At 43.2% G+C, this 19248-nt stretch overlaps 1 protein-coding gene across 4 annotated transcripts in view; it reads left to right on the top strand.

The window, feature by feature from the left end:
* Positions 1-19248, top strand: part of DGKI (diacylglycerol kinase iota) — a 410881-nt gene that overhangs the window by 370193 nt on the left and 21440 nt on the right. For all 4 annotated transcript variants that reach the window (XM_070423975.1, XM_070423977.1, XM_070423979.1 and 1 more), the window contains 2 exons: positions 13268-13305; positions 16760-16880. In XM_070423975.1, coding sequence (XP_070280076.1) covers positions 13268-13305; positions 16760-16880 — 159 coding nt within the window. The remainder of the gene's footprint in view (positions 1-13267; positions 13306-16759; positions 16881-19248) is intronic.

Raw genomic sequence — 19248 nt, 5'->3', positions numbered from 1 at the left:
TCTAAAAGTCAATGGAAAAATATCCTTGGGTGAGGATTAAAAAAAATTTTTTTTAATTGATGAGAGAGAGAGGGGAGAGAGAGAGAGAGAGAGAGAGAGAGAGAGAAAGAGAGGTTTATTTATTATTCTACTTTATTTATGCATACATTGATTGATTCTTTTATGTGCCTTGACCCGGGATCGAGCCCAAAACTGGGGTGTATCAAGATGATGCTCTAACCAACTGAGCTACCCTGGCCAGGGCAGTTGTATAGATTTTTTTGTTGTTGTTTAAATTAAATCTTTATTGTTCAGATTATTACAGTTGTTCCTCTTTTTTCCCCCCATAGCTCCCCTCCACCCGGTTCCCACCTCACCCTCTGCCCTTACCCCCTCCACTGTCCTCATCCATAGGTGTACGATTTTTATTCAGTCTCTTCCCGCACCCCCCACACCCCTTCCCCCCTGAGAATTGTAAGTCCACTCCCTTTCTATGCCCCTGATTCTATTATATTCACCAGTTTATTCTGTTCATCAAATTATTTATTCACTTGATTTTTAGATTCACTTGTTGATAGATGTGTATTTGTTGTTCATAATTTGTATCTTTACCTTTTTCTTCTTCTTCCTCTTCTTAAAGGATACCTTTCAGCATTTCATATAATACTGGTTTGGTGGTGATGAACTCCTTTAGCTTTTTCTTATCTGTGAAACTCTTTATCTGACCTTCAATTCTGAATGATAGCTTTGCTGGGTAAAGTAATCTTGGTTGTAGGTTCTTGCTATTCATCACTTTGAATATTTCTTGCCACTCCCTTCTGGCCTGCATAGTTTCTATTGAGGAATCAGCTGACAGTCGTATGGGTACTCCCTTGTAGGTAACTAACTGTTTTTCTCTTGCTGCTTTTAAGATTCTCTCTTTTTCCTTTGCTCTTGGCATTTTAATTATGATGTGTCTTGGTGTGGTCCTCTTTGGATTCCTTTTGTTTGGGGTTCTCTGCACATCCTGGACTTGTAAGTCTATTTCTTTCAGCAGGTAGGGGAAGTTTTCTGTCATTATTTCTTCAAATAGGTTTTCAATATCTTGCTCTCTCTCTTCTTCTGGCACCCCTATAATTCAGATGTTGGTACACTTGAAGTTGTCCCAGAGGCTCCTTACACTACCTTCATATTTTTGGATTCTTTTTTCTTTTTGTTTTTCCGGTTGGGTGTTTTTTGCTTCTTCCTATTTCAAATCTTTGACTTGATTCTTGGGATCCTCTAGTCTGCTGTTGGATCTCTATATAATATTCTTTATTTCAGTCAGTGTATGCTTAATTTCTAGTTGGTCCTTTTTCATATGTTTGAAGGTCTCACTTGATTTATCAAGGGTCTCACTAAATTTATCAGCGGTTTCTAGAAAATTCTTGAAAAACCTTATAAGTGTGGTTTTGAACTCTATATCCAGTAGTTTGTTTTCCTCTATTTCTGTCATTTGTGACCTGTTTCTTTGTCTCTGCATTTTGGCTGCTTCCCTATTGTGTTGGTAGAGTGGCTTTGTGTGCTAGGTGTCCTATAGGGCCCAATGGCTCAGCCTCCCCAATTACCTGAGGTGGACACTCTTGGTGCACCCCTTTGTGGGCTTTGTGCACAGTCTTGTTGTAGTTAAGCCTTGATTGTTGTAGGTATCACTGGGAGGAATTGACCTCCAGGACAATTGACTGTGAGAATCAGCTGTGGTTATGGTGGGAGAACTTCTGTGCTGGAGACACCCTTATGGGGCAAGACTTGCTTCAGTGGGGCTTTGGTGCTCACTGAGTCTGCCCCCTGAGTGTCTCCCTTATGTATCTGAGGAGTTGTAATCTGGATGGTCCTACTCTGACCACTGGGTACACTTGCTCTTGGATCTCTAAGGAGGTGCTAATTTAGTCTCTGCCTGAAGCTACCCAGCAGGAGCTACAGAGAGATGTGCAGATTCTTCTTCTTTGTTTGGGGTTTGGAGGTGCCCAGATGAGGCCTATCTGTGAAGCAATGTAAGCTGCTGTGGGGCCTTCGGCCTTCTTTTGGATGTTCTGGGTCTCTCTGACCCACTGCAGTTTGTTAGGTAATTTTAGATTGCAAAGGGCCAGGGCACTCATATGCAAAAGCCTCTGCACACAGCTTGGGTGGGGCGGAGTCTCAGGGAATCAACAGGGTGGAGCAAACAGCTATGGCTGATCCTCAGCCCTACCCTAAGAGGCCCCAGGTCTCAGTGTCCCGGTAATTGCCGCAGGAAGCTCTGAGAGAAAGCCACCCTCGAGTTCTGACCAATGCCAGATAGTCCAGTTTCTCCCCGTATGAGTCTGGGTCCCCAGAGACTCGCCTGGAACTGGCGTTCAGAGCCATCTGGAGCTTGAGACTCCCTCCGGATTGCAAAAGACAACCATGTCCTCAGTTGCCAGCCCTTTCCACGTGCACCTCCGTACCTCTGCACTTTACTTCTGCACCTCCTCTGAGTCTCAGTGTGCTTTTCTCTTTCCTTCTAGTTGTAGAATTTCCACTCAGCCAGCCTTCCTGTGGTTCTGGATGATGTCCGTTTTGTCTTTTAGTTGTATTTTTGAAGTGGTTGTGAGAGGCAGCAATTTCAGGTATTTACCTATGCCGCCATCTTGGTTTCTCCTCAATTGTATAGATTCTTAAAAAGATATATTTCCCAACCTTTCTGGCCCCCCTCTGACTGTTGGCACAAATTTTACACAACTGGATGAAAGTAACATACTGTGACAGCGGAAGAATGTGAATCCAATTGGCCCCTGAACCTGTGAACCTGTCTTCACTCACCTAATGCTCAAAAAAATAAAAATAAAATAAAAAGTTAACCCTGCCGAAACCGGTTTGGCTCAGTGGATAGAGTGTCGGCCTGTGGACTGAAAGGTCCCAGGTTCGATTCCGGTCAAGGGCATGTACCTTGGTTGCGGGCACATCCCTAGTAGGAGATGTGAAGGAGGCAGCTGATCTATGTTTCTCTCTCATCGATGTTTCTAACTCTCTATCTCTCTCCCTTCCTCTCTGTAAAAAATCAATAAAATATATTTTTTAAAAAATTAACCCATAAAATTTGTTGTAACACTGATCCAAGCTTGCTACTGATGTTCTAGGAAGTAGCATGCATTATTGCTTAGTATAGGACTCTGGTTTGATGCGTAATATAAGCAGTTCTGGTCTGTTGAGATATTTGCAATGGTATTTCAGTGCATCTGATAAGCACCATTAGACACCAAAAAGATTTTAAAACATTTCCAACCCCCAAATTGATGACTAGGTTCAGCAGGGGCTAGTCAAGTGGGTCTCTTTTACCTCCTGGAACATCTTCCTTGATCCAGGGTTCAAAGAATATTGAAATGACAGCCAGTTGAATCACCAGGCCACCAGTATCTACCAAGTATTTATTAAGTACTTCACATACTTCCTGTACTAAGAAGTTTTCAGTGAAGGATGAAGTCTGGATAAAACAAAGAAAAAATAATCAATCAAATCCCGGTTCTTGTGCTTGTGGCTTAATTGCAGTGATGGGACTTGGGTATGTGAAACAACCAAAGAACAATTTCACAAGAACACATAAGCAAATGGGATTTGGGGAGAGACATCTGGTCCCCGCACTGTTTCTAGCCGATTCCAGGGGTGAATAAGGGAAGGGGAACGGACTGTTTCGGAAGGGAACTGTCCCGGGCCTCTGGCAGCAAGGTGGAGTTTTTCTGCCAGGAGGGAACACTGGATGGGAGCTGTTTGTTTTTTCTCCAAACAGGAAACCTCTTCCATGCTAATAGTAGCTTCAAAAGGATTGCTGCGGCAGATGGAAAGAACCCATATACATTCACACATTCACTTAGCAGGGACTAATTGAAGGGGAGGATTAACTCTGTCATTAGACAGAAGCAAAACCTATTTATGTCTTGTCTCCCATCTATGGTTATACTTTAAGAGAGATTTGGCACAGGTGGTGTTTGAATATTAGACCACTGCCGCATTGAATGGCCTTTTAGTTGCCACTGATGGATTCATCCCAATGATGATAAGAGGATAATAAGATCTGTCAGATGTGTGCTCTGCATCCTCCATATTTTGGCGATGGAGGGGAAGCTGTTAGGCTGAGTGTGAGGGATAAAGGACTAGAGTTCAGTGAGTGATACTTCCCTCCTCTCCTTCCTCCTCCAGCCAAGCAGTCTCTTCTCTCACATCTGATTATTAAAAGGAGATTCTGGATTGAGCTCCCTTAGATAGAATTCCTAATTCAATTCTACAAACAATTGTCATCTGCCTGGTCTTCTTCTTACCTTTCTTCTTCCTGCTGCAAAAAGCTGGTTCTTCAGATGAGCAGTTCTCAGCCTCTTTTATTTTTCTGCTGAGATACTCAGGACATAAAACAGATGATATTATATGCAAAATGCACTCCTACAGTGGCACAGGTAGCAAAGGCCTTTTCCTGTTTGTGGCCTTTTCCCAGTGCTCCCTGGAAGTCAGCTAATCCTCTGACTCAATGGGCATCACAATGCACAGGTGTGATGAGACAGATTGTATTTTCCCCAAACGGCCATCGCCTTATCATCCATCCCACAGTCTTCTTCAATATGACTTTGACACTCTTTCCGTTAAGATATGGGGTCTACGTCCTCTCTCCTGAATGTGGGCAAAGTTGAGATGACAGCAGAAGTGATACCATGTGATTTCCAAGGCAACATGACTTCCATTAGGCTCTCCCTATGAAAGTTGCTTTTGAAACTCAGCTACCATTTCAGGAGGAAGCCCAAGCAGTCCGAGGAAACCCACACAAGAGGAACCAAAGCTCCCAGCTGAAGCCAGCACTCAGTTACCATTTTGAAAGTGGATCTCTCAGCTTTCAGTGGCGCTGCCCCAGCTGATGCCAGGTGGAGCAAAGACAAACTGTTTCTGCTGAATCCAGCCCAAATTGCACATTTTTGATCAAAATAAATCATTGTTGTTTTAAACATCTATGTTTTGGGATGGTTTGCTAACAGAGAACTGATACAAATGTGTTTGTTATTATAAGAATAATCTTGGAACTTTACTATATTATAAAAAAACTCTCAGAATTTTAACCTATTATTATTAACAAATAACTTGACACATATCTTATTATCAACTTTCAAAACCTCCTCTAGGCCTCGATTAAAATGCAGAGGTCTTTAGAAATATTTAAATGCTCCTTTCTCTCACCTCATCTTAGACTTGTTTGATATGACTATGCAAAATAATATTAATTACAGTCATTTTCACAAACTGTTTCTCATCTATGCCTAATTAGCATAATCACAGTGTGTGTGTTAGATTACCTTTGCTGTGTTTGATGATTATCTTAAATTTCATTTTGGGGAGCTAAGCCTTCACAGTTTGTTGCTCCTGTACTGTGGGTGTTGGCTGCTTATAAAGCAGAAAAATAAGTCTGCTATGGAAAATCTATGCAGAATATGGACGTCACAGAAGTGGGTTCTTGGGCAGCTGTCAGCACCAGCTTTCTGGTGGCTAAGCAGTAAGTAACTTTGAATAAAGGAAAAGTATGAAGACTCCAGTGATGTTGAGCTCGAGGAAAATGTAAACATAGCATTTTCCCTGGTGTGCTCACTATTCGGTGTCTCCTTTGGCATAATAGAATTGCCACTGAAAGCCACAGATTGACTTCATTTTGTATGTGATGAATTCATGAAACTTTTATTTGGGGCCATTTGTTTTCACTTTTGTCCATCCTGCTCCAAGTTAAACCAAGGAGAAATTGCATGGTGGAAAGAACTGTGAGCCAGAGGTTAGAAACAATAAAAGAAAAGAAAATATAAGAGAGACAAAAAAATAAAATAACCAAAATCCCTCTTTTCCTGAGCTGGATTCTAACTGTGTGACCTTGGAAATGTCAAGTCACTTCTCAAGGCCCAGTTTCCTCATTTATGAATGGAGAGGGTTAGCCTAAGGCTAAATACGGCTGCAGAATGTGGAATATGACAATTTCTGAAAGGGTCATTTTAGGCTGTCATTCTTGCTTTGCAGATAAAAATATTTAGGAGTAAAATATATGCAGAACTTGGCAAAGTTAGATATATATTTATGATTCCCAATGAATCAACTGATTTTGCCCCCTGAGTCTCCACAAGCCTCTCTTTGTTCAATGGTTTTTGTTTTTACTTTTAATTTTTTCCAGAATTAAAAAAAAAAAAAAAAGATTTTGGTGATTTCTGTCATTAGGAGAAGATAATTTGGCAATAAAATTATTTAAAAATTTGAAAGTAACTGAACCTGAAAGATTAAAATTTTTCAATAGACTCTTTTATTGAAACTCTATTTGATATATAATAATGTAGTTATTTCAGTTGATTTATTGAGAATTACAAACATATATGTGGCTTTGCCAAGTTCTGTGTATGTTTTGTTCTTAAATATTTTCATCTGCAAAGCAAGAATCACAGCTGTAAACTATCCCTATGGAAGTAGTCCTACGCCAAATTCTAGAGCTGTAATTGGCCTTCGTCTAACCTCATCTCACAGATGCAAAATGGTGCCTTCTCAGTGTAATGGGTTTAAAAAATCAGCATTCCATGGTGTTCTACACAGAAGACTGTAATGGTCAGATTCTCTGTTCCTTTAGCTTATTTGCAAGGCAGAGGCTCAAAAGAAACCACTTGATCTCCATTTTCCTAATAAGAGAACTGAAGCTTGATAACTAACCCAAGGTTATATCTAGTTAATGGCTTAAACTCAGTCAGTATAAGTCTAGATTCAATTACAATATATCCCTTCCTAGTTTGGATTTCTTGCCAAAATGTCAGTTCCCTGAGAGGATGGCGTGTATTTTGTAGTTATACAGTGGGGCCTTGACTTACGAGTTTAATTCGTTCCATGACCGAGCTCGTAACTCAAATTACTCGTATGTCAAATCATTAAAGTGAACGAGTGAGACACGTGATGCTGGGCTGATGTTGTGGCGTTCACTGTGACGTTCACTGCGCCAACTAGCGGTGAGGTATCTAAAGCTGGCTCGTAACCCGAATTTTAGCTCGCAACTCAAAGCAAAAAATCGGCCGAGAGACGGCTCGTATCTCGAAAAACTCGTTAGTCGGGACACTCGTAAGTCAAGGCCCCACTGTATTTCCACATCCTTGACAGGGTTTGGCATGGCAGGAGCAGGCAGGCCAGCCAGTGGCCCCGTGGACTGGTTTGTCCCTACACTGATTCCAGGGGAGAGGCCATTTTTTTCTTCCATGCATGGATGTCTCAGGATGTCTTGACTCTGGGCAATCCAGGTCTCAGGAACAGAGACTGAAAACAGATTCCTTCCTGGCCATCTTGACTTCTCAGTTCTAGTATTCTGCCTTGGGATGTTTACCGGATAGCCATTTTTGGGAAGGCATAGCACTGGAGGAAAAAGAAATCATTTCATGTGAACTAATGATTCAACTTCTAACCTCTAAAAATGACACAGTTCTCAGTTCTCTACCCACTTACATTTCTGTCTAACTACGTAAGTTTATGTGATGTTAATTGACCAGGAATTTATTCATTTACTTATCAACCTTTTGTTCCGTTAATAATTTGACTTCTTTTGCTTCTTTGCACTCGGGGCATTGCTTCTTCAGTGTAAAGGAGTTTTAAGAAAGGCAAGAAGGCAAGCTCAGAGCTCAAGAAATAATAAGGGATAATACTATAATCAGAACAACTCAATTATTTGTTTTTGAGCTCGATCTTTCAGAAGGTTATTATCTGGAGTTGCGACTAATGGATTCAGGCTTTCTTTATGCAGAGGAAATTTCCAACAACAGTGTTCATGGGGAAGGACATTAATCAGGAGAGAGAAGTGGGCCTTGTGCTTAATAATGTTTGCATAATAGCTACCCTTGGGTGTATTGCTTGACTTAAAATAAATATTCATGCTTTCTATCTCCAGTGCAATTGGAAATTATTCGTGGTTATGATTCTGTTATATGATCTTCTACCTGCTCGTGTGGACTTTAAGCTGGGAGGCTGTTGGAAATGAACAGACATAAATCACAATGCTTGTGATGAGTCTGGGGTAGAAACTGAAGGGGGCTATAACGTGGGCAGTCTGGAGAACATGAGCTGAGAGCAGGTTTCTAGGAGGGGAGGAGCAGAGTCATACTGGCATGCTTAAGAACATCCATGTACTTTTAACTCTTCAATAGCGTCTCATCCCTGAGATAAAGTCCAAGTGCCTTCTCCTGACATAAATGGTGCTCACTGGAGTGGTCCCTGTGACTGTGGCCCATTGCCTGAGACCACTCTCCACCTCAGATGTGCTCACATGCAGCTCTTTGCAGGTTCCCTCAGACACCATGACTTGTAACTTCCAGGTCTCTGTTCATATCCTACCTTTATTTTGCAAGAATTTTCCAAACCTCCTTTGCTAATTACTTCTACTTATCATGGAAGTGTTGGCTTAAGCTTTACTTCATCTAAGAAACTCTTTTTGAACTCCAAAGTTAGCCAATAAATCCCCCTCCTGCTTCCCCTTCCTTCCTTCCTTTCTTCCTTCCTTCCTTCCTCTCTTCTTTCCTCCCTCCTTCCCTTCCTCCCCCCCTTGCCTTCCTCCTCCCCTCCCTTTCTTCCATCCTTTCTTCCTTCCTTCTGTTCACTTTTTACTTAAATAGACTTGGTCCTGGGGAATTCCTTCATTGTCTTGATTTATTACTTACACCAAATTTTATTACACAAGTGCTTTAAGTTAATGAATTCATTTTTCTTTTCTCTCTCCTTTATTACTTTTTTCCTCTATTTCTCTCTTTTTTTCTTCTAATTTCTGGGGAAGGTTTTAATATGATCTTGAAAATCATAGGCTGTATGCAGCTTTGAACAAGTGTGTGTGAGTTTCAGCTCTGCATTAACTGCCCACTCAGGCAATTTCCCTTACCTCAATTCTTTCCTAATATGGATAATCTACCTCAGTGAAGAGAGCATCCTGTAGCATAAAAGTCCAAGCTGATTTGTTTTCTTATACTTGCAATCACTAATATTTTCTCCGGCCTCTCCCTCCCTGCCTCTGAGGTAGGCTTTACATCTTGGAGTTACACAACGTCCCTTTGGCTCCTTCCGCTGTGCCTTCCCCTGATGGGCACTGTATTAACAGAGCTATGTCTGCTTGACTCCACACACCAATTTTACCCTGTTGCTAGGCTCCTTTCTGAAGTGTTTGCATGCCATTTTCATGTATAGTCTCAAAAGTCCTGAAAGCTACCCCTCTGGTAATATTACATATCTATTTATAAAGCTTTTTTGTTTGTTTGTTTTACCCCTACTACAGAGAGATGAGCAGGACAGCTGTTAAACTTATCTAGTAAATTACAGATATTAGAATTAAGACTCCAATCCAGTGCCTTTTCCACAACACTATAAGCTTTATAACCTATAGAGACTATTTTCTTCTATTTTCTATACGCCTCTAGTAGACCTTGCATTGTGAGCTCACAGAGGGCACTAGATAGAGACTGGACTGGACACAGGGACCTGCATGATGGTGATGACTGGACGACCACTAGCTCTGTGCCCCAAGAGAGTCACTTTACTCTGAACCCCAGTGTCCATCCATAATGTGAAGAATGAGACACATTTTCTTAGGTTCTTTTGACCTAATATTTTATTAACTCCTTTTGTCTTATTTTTATCTCTCTCCTTTTCTCCTTTCTCTTTGCCATCTTTTCAGCCCATCCAACAACTAACTGTTGTGCATTGAGATGTACACGGCATTGTGCATGTGCCTTAGGGAGATGGAATGAGTATGTTGCTTACAGCTTGTTATGGAAACATTCTTCCCTCTCTTTCCTGTTCCCCCCTTTTCCTCTATTCTTTCTTCTTCCTTCTTCCTCCGCGTTCAAGCAGCCCTCTTCATTTCCGTGGGTTTTCAAGGCTTCTGCTTTGATCAGAGGGAAGGCACTGGGTAGTGGGCCAGTGAATGAGTTTAACATGCCTATGGTCCTTTGCCTCTGGTCCCTCAGGGCTCGTAAATGCGCCGTATGAAAGTTGGGAGGGCTTTGCTCAGGGACTGTCAAAAGCTCCATGTACTTTGATGCATGATACTGAATTGTTGACTAACCCCATAATGAGAGACTACTCAAACAAGAACAATAAATTGACACTTTGAAAAATACATTCTTTTCTTCTAAATTTTTGTGACATTAAAGCCTAAAATAATCTATCTTTGGTGTAGTTTTAGGTATTTATATTTCGAAATCCACCATTTCCAACCTATTGCATATAATCCCTCTAGAAACCATAATTGCCCTTAGACACAGGTGTATTCTGTTCCTCTTTTATCAGTCATATTTTCTCATTCCTCTTCTACACCCCACATGACATGCACATACTCTTCTCTTTTTCCTCCAAGGACAATTAGTTTAGGTTAACCAAGACTTTTAGAATTCTTTCTGTAAGAGTCACCATTGAATTAGATGCTTAACACATGACAATTTTCTTCAAAACATAATTAAAATATATGTGGTTCCTCTTCACTCTTTCTAGTCCCCTTTATTTCCATAAATAATTTATCATTACAAAACACACCAACAAATTACTGGTGATTTTTTGAATCCCAAGAGGAAAGAGTGGAAGGAAATGGAAAGAGGGGAACAAAAACCAATGATGATTAGGCATCAGTGGATGAGTTAGAAATGTTTATATGATTTAGTTGATACCTTCAGGATTCCTACAAAATTTAGACATGCTGTTTTACAGATGTGGAAACAGGTTCAGAGGGGTTAAATGGTTCACTGAGTGTTCCACAGCTTGTGTCAGAGTTAAGATCTGAACCCAATCTGTGTGACTCCAAATTTCATGTTCTCTTTGTTGTACCAGGGCCAGAGGGGACTCTGGTAGGCTCTAGAATTATACAGGGGATGGGGCCCAGGTAGGAAAGGGCTGCAAAGAAGACCTTAGTCTATTCCAGCCGTGGGCAAACTACGGCCCGCGGGCCGGATCCGGCCTGTTTGAAATGAATAAAACTAAAAAAAAAAAAAAAGACTGTACACTTTTATGTAATGACTAGAGGCCCGGTGCACAAAAATTTGTGCACTCGGGGGTCCCTCAGCCCAGCCTGTGCCCTCTCCCAGTCTGGGACCCCTCAGGGGATGTCCAGCTGCTGGCTTAGGCCTGCTCCCCGGGGGATTGTGCCTAAGCTGGCAGTGATACATCCCTTGGGGATGTCCACTTACCAGAGGGCCGAAGCTGCAGTTGAACATCCACAGAGCTGCCGAGGAGGCAGGAGAGGCACCCACCATCGCCGCTGTGATGCCATCAGCCTGGCTTGTGGCTGGGCAGAGCTCCCGCTGTGGGAGTGCACTGACTACCAGGGGGCAGCTCCTACATTGAGCATCTGCCCCCTGGTGGTCAGTGTGTGTCATAGTGACCAGTCATTCCCAGTCGTTCTGCTGTTAGGGTCAATTTGCACATTACCGCCCTAACGGGTTTGGCTCAGTGGATAGAGCGTCGGCCTGCAGACTGAAGGGTCCAGGTTCGATTCTCGTCAAGGGCATGTACTCTGGTTGTGTACACATCCCCAGTAGGGGGTGTGCAGGAGGCAGCTGATCGAAGTTTCACTCTCATTGATGTTTCTAACTCTCTATCCCTCTCCCTTCCTCTCTGTAAAAAATCAATAAAATATATTTGGAAAAAAAAATGCATGTGCACATTACCCTTTTATTATATAGGATAGAAGCCTGGTGCATGGGTGGGAACCAGCTGGTTTTCCCTGAAGGGTGTCCCAGATCAGGGTGGGCAGGGGACCCCCAGCTCCCTATGATCGCCCACGCCGCCCCTGCTCATGATCGCTGGCTCTGCCCATGCTCAGGCCTAACACCTCTGGCCAAGGCATTAGGCCTGGGCAAGGGGCCCCCAGGACCCCACCATTGCCAACTTGGCCCCTGCTCCCTGCGATTGATGGCTCCGCCCTAATGCCTCTCACCCAGGCATTAGGCCTGGCAGGGGATCCACAGCTCTCCAAGGGACCTCCTGCTCCACCCCTTCCCAGGCCTAACGCCTGTGGCCAAGGCATTAGGCCTGGGCAGAGGACCCCAAGCTCCCACCATCAGAGACTCTGCCCCTGCTCCCCATGATCGCTGGCACTGCTTCTGCCCAGGCCTAATGTCTCTGGCCAAGGCGTTAGGCCTGGGCAGGTGACCCCTCCAGCCTCAGCCGCCCGCCGATCGTGGGCTCTGCCCCTGCCCGGGCCTAACGCCTCTGGCCCAGGTGTTAGGCCCCGGCAGGGGACCCCCCAGCTGCAGCTGCCCCCCCATAGTGGGCTCTGCCCCTGCTCAAACCTTACGCCTCTGGCGGAGGCGTAAGGCCGGGGCAGCGGGGACCCCCAGCTGCAGCTGCCCCCCGATAGTGGGCTCTGCCCTTGCCCAGGCCTAAAGCCTCTGGCTGAGGCATTAGGCCCGGGCAGAGGATCCCCCCAGCTGCAGCCGCCCCCCACCCCATCATGGGCTCCGCCCCTGCCCGGGCCTTACGCCTCTGGCGGAGGCGTTAGGCCCGGGCAGCGGGGACCCCCAGCTGCAGCTGCCCCCCGATCGTGGGCTCCGCCCCTGCCCGGGCCTAACGCCTCTGGCCGAGGCATTAGGCCCGGGCAGCGGGGACCCCCAGCTTCAGCCGTGCCTGCCCGGGCCTAACGCCTCTGGCCGAGGTGTTAGGCCCGGGCAGGGGACCCTCCCAGCTGTAGCTGCCCCTGATTGCTCCGCCCCTGCCCAGCTTCCATCCCTGGCTCCACCCCTACTTCCCGCTATCACTGGCCAGTGCGGCAAAGGCGCAGGATTCTCCAATCATGGCTGCCCCCCAGCTCTTAGCTCCCCCCTGGGTTTCCGATCACTGTCAGTGCCAGGGGCTTCTTCCGTGCTTTCCCTTTTGCCTCCCTGCATTGTGCCTACATATGCAAATTAACCGCCATCTTTGTTGGCAGTTAACCGCCATCTTGGCTGACAGTGAATTTGCATATACTCACTGATTAGCCAATGAAAAGGGTAGCGGTCGTACGCTAATTACCATGTTTCTCTTTTATTAGTGTAGATGTTTACTTTGAATTTATATTAGTTCACACAAACACTCCATCCATGCTTTTGTTCCAGCCCTCCGGTCCAGTTTAAGAACCCATTGTGGCCCTCGAGTCAAAAAGTTTGCCCACCCCTGGGATTCAACCTTTGGCATGTTTCTCCTTCCCTGGTCCTGCCTCCACTGTAGACTATGTATGCAAAATATGGATCCAGACCCTTTTAGTATTTTAAGGAGAGGGTCTTCAACTAATGAGACATCTCTCTTTTGTCTTTCACAGCAATTTTGCAGGCAGTAATAACTGGTGATCTTATGAAGGTAAGACATCTTCCTACCAAATTTTTTGCTGATTTTTAAGAACTTTAAGTCAACATAATTTCACACCAAACTTTCATGAGCCCATGTGTCATTTATCAGACCCCCTGCCTGTGCTGGCTGAGTAGAAAGAGGAAGGATGCTTTTTTTTGAGAATTAAACAGAGAGGATTAGGGGAGTCCTCCCAGCATCTCCATGCTTCCTAACAGCAAAAGGTTTCTGTAAGATAACCATGCAATTTGCCTTCACTAGTAAAAATGGACTGCATGTCCCCAGGATACAGTGCTCACAGTGCCCAGAATTCCTGTTCTCTGAAAGCTGATATTGGAAGTTTAAAGATTTCTTTTTAGACAGGTCTTGAAATAAATGCATGTGTAAGAATTATCTGGTCAGCAACCAGAAATACATTCCTCAGGCCAGAGCCTATGTCTTCCAACATTATTACAGTTTTGTATTTTGGGAATCATGGTAAACCAAAACAGTCTAATTTGTTCTTTTGCTTTCTGGTGAATTTTAATTCAGAAGGAAGGAAGTGTCCACTACTACCTCTAGAGTGAATGCCAATTCTGAAGTCAGACCGCCAGGGTTCAGATCTCGGCCCTGCCATTTCCTATATGCATGATTTTGGACAACTATTTATCTTTGTACCTCAGTTTCATCATCTCTAAAATGGAATAATAGCATTGCCTCTCTCTTCACTTTGTGAGGATCAAATGTAATAAGACAAGTAAAGCTCTTGACTATTCCTGTTACATAGAAAGGACTCTAAAGTGTTGGCTATTTTATTAGCATAGTGTTAGTCTGTGTATTTGAGCTAGACATAGTAGAAATGTAAATATTTGTTATAAAGTATAATACAGTTTATAACTGTTCTAAAAGCTATCGTTGGTCCCATATCCTTTTCAGGCATTGGGACATATGACTGCCCATCTATCCTTGTAAAGCCCACACTGGCATTGATCGGCTCTGTGATATGGGCAGCTTCCTAAGGGCCCAGGCTATGCCTTCCTCACCAGCCTGTGGAGGATGGTGCCATTGCAGATACAGAAACCAAAAGCCTTAAAGAAAGCTGAGAAGCACTGCCATTGAATACAGTTTCTTCTGAGGCACAACTGTCAAATAAACTGAGACCCTCTGTGCTCCATTTATTTTTAAAAATAGGTTTTTACTGATTTTAGAGAAAGAGGAAGGGAGAAGGATAGAAATATCAACGAGAGAGAATGGTCGGCTGCCTGCTGCACGCCCCCTACTGGGGATCAAGCCCGCACCAGGAGCATGTGTCCTGACGGGGAATCAAACCTTGACCTCCTGGTTCATAGGTGGATGCTTCAACCACTGAGCTATAACAGCCTGGCCCTCTGCTCCATTTTTAACAGGTCACTAGCAGAAAACAGTTGGTGAGACAGTTGCAAGCATCTTGATAAACAGCCATCTTTCAACATGTAATCCTGGAAATGGTGCATTTGAAACCTTTTCATTTTATTTTGTACATGATTTTAGTCTAGGCAATGAATTTTCCAGGTCTGTGGGTATATCACCACAATATTTTGTACTTAATAGAGAATTATTTGAGATATAGGAAATAACTATATTGAATCAGTTGTCTTATTACATTCTCTATTCCAATTATTTCCAAAATGGCTAAGAAAGAATGCAAGAATACCTTGTTTACTGAGAGATGAAATACAGGGGAGTAAGGTGTTTTGTTTTGTTTTTATTCTTTTCTTTTTCTTTCTTACTTTTTTTCTCTTTTTTTCTAGTATTTTTCTTCTCCCATTTTTTCTTCTCCATTTTCTTTCATTTTTCTATTCCATGTAGAAAGCAAAATAAATATTAAATATTAAACTGGCTGTGTGTGTGAGCGAGAGAGAAAGAGAGAGAGAGAGAGAGAAAGAGAGAGAGAGAGAATGCACAAATCAGCAGAAAACAAAAGTCCCCAGGAGCCATCCCAGTGGGAAAGCTGTCTTGAGCAGCTGGGCTGCATGAGATGCCCACAGACTAACTTACTGCTCAGTGTCTAAAAACACCACAGAAAGGCAGAATTAAGGCAGCTGATGGATTGGGTCTGTGCTACTCTGTTGAGCCAAATCCCTTGTGGACCTGTTCCAGGGAAGGGACTGTCACTGTGAGACAATGCAGTGAAACAGAACAGGATTCTCTTAGTTTTCTCTTAACCGGAAAACTATTAGCTGCTTCTTCCTACTGCCCTGGTGTAGGGTGAAAGTTCCTGATTTCCATTCAACTACTCTTTTTTGAATCTATTTCCTAGGAAGTCTTCCATCCCCCACTTCATGCTTTCCTGGTGCTCCATGGTAGCCCATCATGGTCCTCCCCATTCCGGTATAATTCTTTCCACATCTGTCTCTCCCATGGACTGTGAGGTCTTTGAGGCCAGTGGCTGTGTTGTCTTCATCTGCTTCCCTGGCATCTGACACATGGCAATGCTATGGCTGCATTTGAGTAGAAGCTTGAACTTTGAGCCGTAGGAGATGTTAATTTTTTTATAATACGCCATCTAACTTCTTGGTGGTAGACACATTCCTTTTGCTTATTGACTTCTGGGTTATTTGTTTGGCATTTGTCCTAAAACTACATTTTAGAAGCTCCAAAAGGCTCTTCTTATCCTGATATCTCATAGTTTAGAGAATAGGGACCCATTTACACTTCCTATAATGTTTAATATTTCATAAACTTAGACTGTGTCCTCATTAGCTACCTTATTCTCAAGATGCAAAATCTGTTTTTTCCCCTAGTCTGTTTCATATTTTAGGTATTTTGAGTTTCTACTACTATTTTCTCTGAATCTGTTTTTCATCCTGCAGATCACCTCTAGCCTTGTTGAGTAGGTGTTGGGTGATTAACAGAATGCATGCAGGCTGGGCTGCAGACCTGGATGAAGAAGAGAGCTATACCTGTGTGCGTGTGTGTATGCTGTGTGCTCGCGTGCAGTGATCTCTCACAGGGAAATGGAAAGAAGCTTCTATGGAGCTAGGTTTATTAGAGATTAAAGAAAAACTGAGGGACAGGAAAGGAGTTACCTACCAGACACCACACTAATCCTGCCTATAATTATTCTTTCGCTCAAGAAAAAGCTGAGCCAAAGTAGGAAAACTTATTCTCTTCTCCACCCTCCACTCCCTTGGAACAGGCACCAGTGCCCAGACAAGAAAAAGAAAGAAAAAAAAAACACACAGGAAAATAAATAAGTGATTCGTTATATTTCAGTTTTCTTAGGATGTTCAACACCCATATGCCCTCTCAGGAGTTAGTGAGACACTGGCCATCTATTTGAGTTATCACACAATCGAGGAAGATTACTTCATCTCTCTGACGTTTCTGTGTCCTCGGAGGCTGGAAACATTTGTGGTTTGCTGCATTGTTCTTATTTTATCACCAGTGAGCTGTTTCCCTTGTTCCGGCCTCGGTCTGAGCTTCTTTTTATCTGTCTCTTTTTCAGCTAATAGAAAGCTATAAAAATGGAGGCAGTCTGCTAATTCAGGGACCAGACCACTGTTCACTCCTTCACCACGCAGCTAAAACCGGCAATGGGGAAATTGTGAAATATATCCTTGATCACGGTGAGTAGGCACAAGATCACTTACCCAGCAAACAGATTGAATTAGTAAGTTGACTTACACCCAGGCCTTCTTCAGAATGGTGGAAATGCTCTCCAACTTCTAGCTGACTCTGATTATTTGAGACAGCGGGATTATAGTAGACCACTCAGCCATGGGGTACCCTTAGCCAGTCAATGAGTAGAAATAATTTTCATATCAAGATCATTACAGGGTACTTGGGGGCGTATTCATTAAAAAAATAATGTACAAAAACCAATGCAGCCTGGATAATATGCTTTATTGTTTGGGGAAGATCTTTTATGTTTTGGAAAGTTAACCGGTTGGGACAAGTATCTAATCTATATTTGTAGCCAGTCATTCTCAGGATTAATGAGAGTATTTATCCTGTCTTTCTAGTCTTTTATTTATTTTTTGCTCTTTGAATCTCATTCATCTTTTCAACTCAAGTCACACTTCATTCTCTCGGAAACATCTGGTAGCCTCACGTCCTCTGCGGCAGGACATGCTCACCTCCTGGGCAGCTTCCTCCTGGCATCTCTAATTTGATGTTATATCATTTGCTGGAGCAGCTTGCAGTTTTTAGCATCTTCCTCTAAAAGCCCTTCAGAGGCATACACACATGTGTTGAATACCACATCTTGACCATTCGTAACAGCTTTCCTTGTTTATAGTGTTTCTAGGACAAAGAACAAGAATTAGGGGCGGGGGAGCGGGGGGGGGGGGGGGGGCGGGGGGGAATCTGCCTGGCTTGACTGTTTTCACAGGAGAGCGTGGAATAGTCTTTAGCTCTGAGAGATCCTGGAAGCTTTGCTGTGAGGCCTAGCAGTGAGCCTGTGGCCAACCCGCTTTGGATCCAAATTTGGGCTGTAAATAGAAAGCATAGTAGATATTCACACTCATTCCTGCTCTTCTTTTAATTCAATTTAGCAAACATCTTATTTCATTCATTCATTCATTCATTCAGTTAATCCTTCAACAAATATTTGTGGAGTGCCTAATAAGAACTACATGTTGTAGACCAGTACACACATACAAATAAAATACAGTCACTGTTTTCAAGCAATTGCAGGCGAAAGAAAAAAAAAATATCATCATCATAGGCATAATTAAATTTAAAACAGTTGCATAGATGTTTTAAGTCATATTTCAAAGCTACAAATAGAAAACACAGTTATCATTATCAAGCACATTTCTATGCCAGATGCTTATACTAAATACATCATCGAATCTTTACAAAGGTCTCGTAAGGTTGCCATCTTATTATTTTTTTCATTTTTTTACAAGGGTCTTGTAAGGTTGCCATCTTGTTTTTGTTTTTCACTTTATTTCTTTTTTTAATATAAATTTCAGAGAGAAAGGGAGAGGGGGAGAGAAATAGAAACATCATTGATGACAGAAAATCATCCATAGGCCGCCAGAGCCCAGACCGGGAATCAAACTGTGACCTCCTGGTTCATAGATCAACACAACCTCTAAGCCATGCAGGCTTGGCTGTAGTTGCTGTCTTCTTGATCATTCAAAATCCTTTCTTTCTAGTTTGCCCTTTACCCAATGAGATTGAGTGCTTGTTCGCATCCTTAGGCTATTCAGTACTTACGTGCCCTCTCTGGAGTTAGGTGAGCCACTGATACCTAGTTGAGTGATAACACAGGTTAGGAACCCTCTCTCCCTCTCTCTTGTTTTACCTCTCCTGAAGAACTAGCGCTTCCCCTACTTCCAGGTTCTTCTCTGTATCCGTTACCTGTGGGCATCTCCCTGGGTCTCTCACTCACGAGGCTGTAACCAGCTACAATTTTGACTGAATCTGTACAGAAGAGAGAGACCCTGTCACATGTTTGGGGCTCTCCGTTGGGGTGGCTGGAATGGCCAGGACACCTGAGTCTTTCTCTGTACCTGGTTTTTCATCTCAGGCTTCTTCACAGCATGATGGTCCTAGGGTTTCAGGAGGAGAGAATGAAAGCTTCCGGACACTTGAGGCCGGACTAGAAAGTTCTGCATCCTCTGCAGCATTCTGTTAGTCAAAACAAGTCACAGAGCTGGTCCCGACAAAGGGAGGGGGGAATAGAGCCCACTGCTTCATGGAAGGAGCTACAAATCAATTGTGTCCGAATTTAACCTACCACCCTCCCCTGCTCTCCATCTTCTTCACCTGGAAATGATGACCCCGCCTTCTCAATGTCCTGAACTACTGATCTACCTGAAATCCTTGGAGCTCAGCTTTTATATTTCCCTTGGTTCTGGGTCCTAAGGTTGCTTAGCAATAACAGTTCTTTAACATCACAAGTTCTTAAACAAGTTTCTCCCCTTTTTAGCATAGGTATGTCCCATGCAATATTTGATACATACACTAAAAACAAACGAAAACCCT

The sequence above is a fragment of the Myotis yumanensis genome, unplaced genomic scaffold, assembly GCF_028538775.1.
Source record: "Myotis yumanensis isolate MYYU_CA2020_CCGP unplaced genomic scaffold, mMyoYum1.0.hap1 SCAF_9, whole genome shotgun sequence".
NCBI lineage: Eukaryota > Metazoa > Chordata > Mammalia > Chiroptera > Vespertilionidae > Myotis > Myotis yumanensis.
Note: the sequence above shows the minus strand (reverse complement) of the source record. Positions and strands in the feature narration are given on the sequence as shown.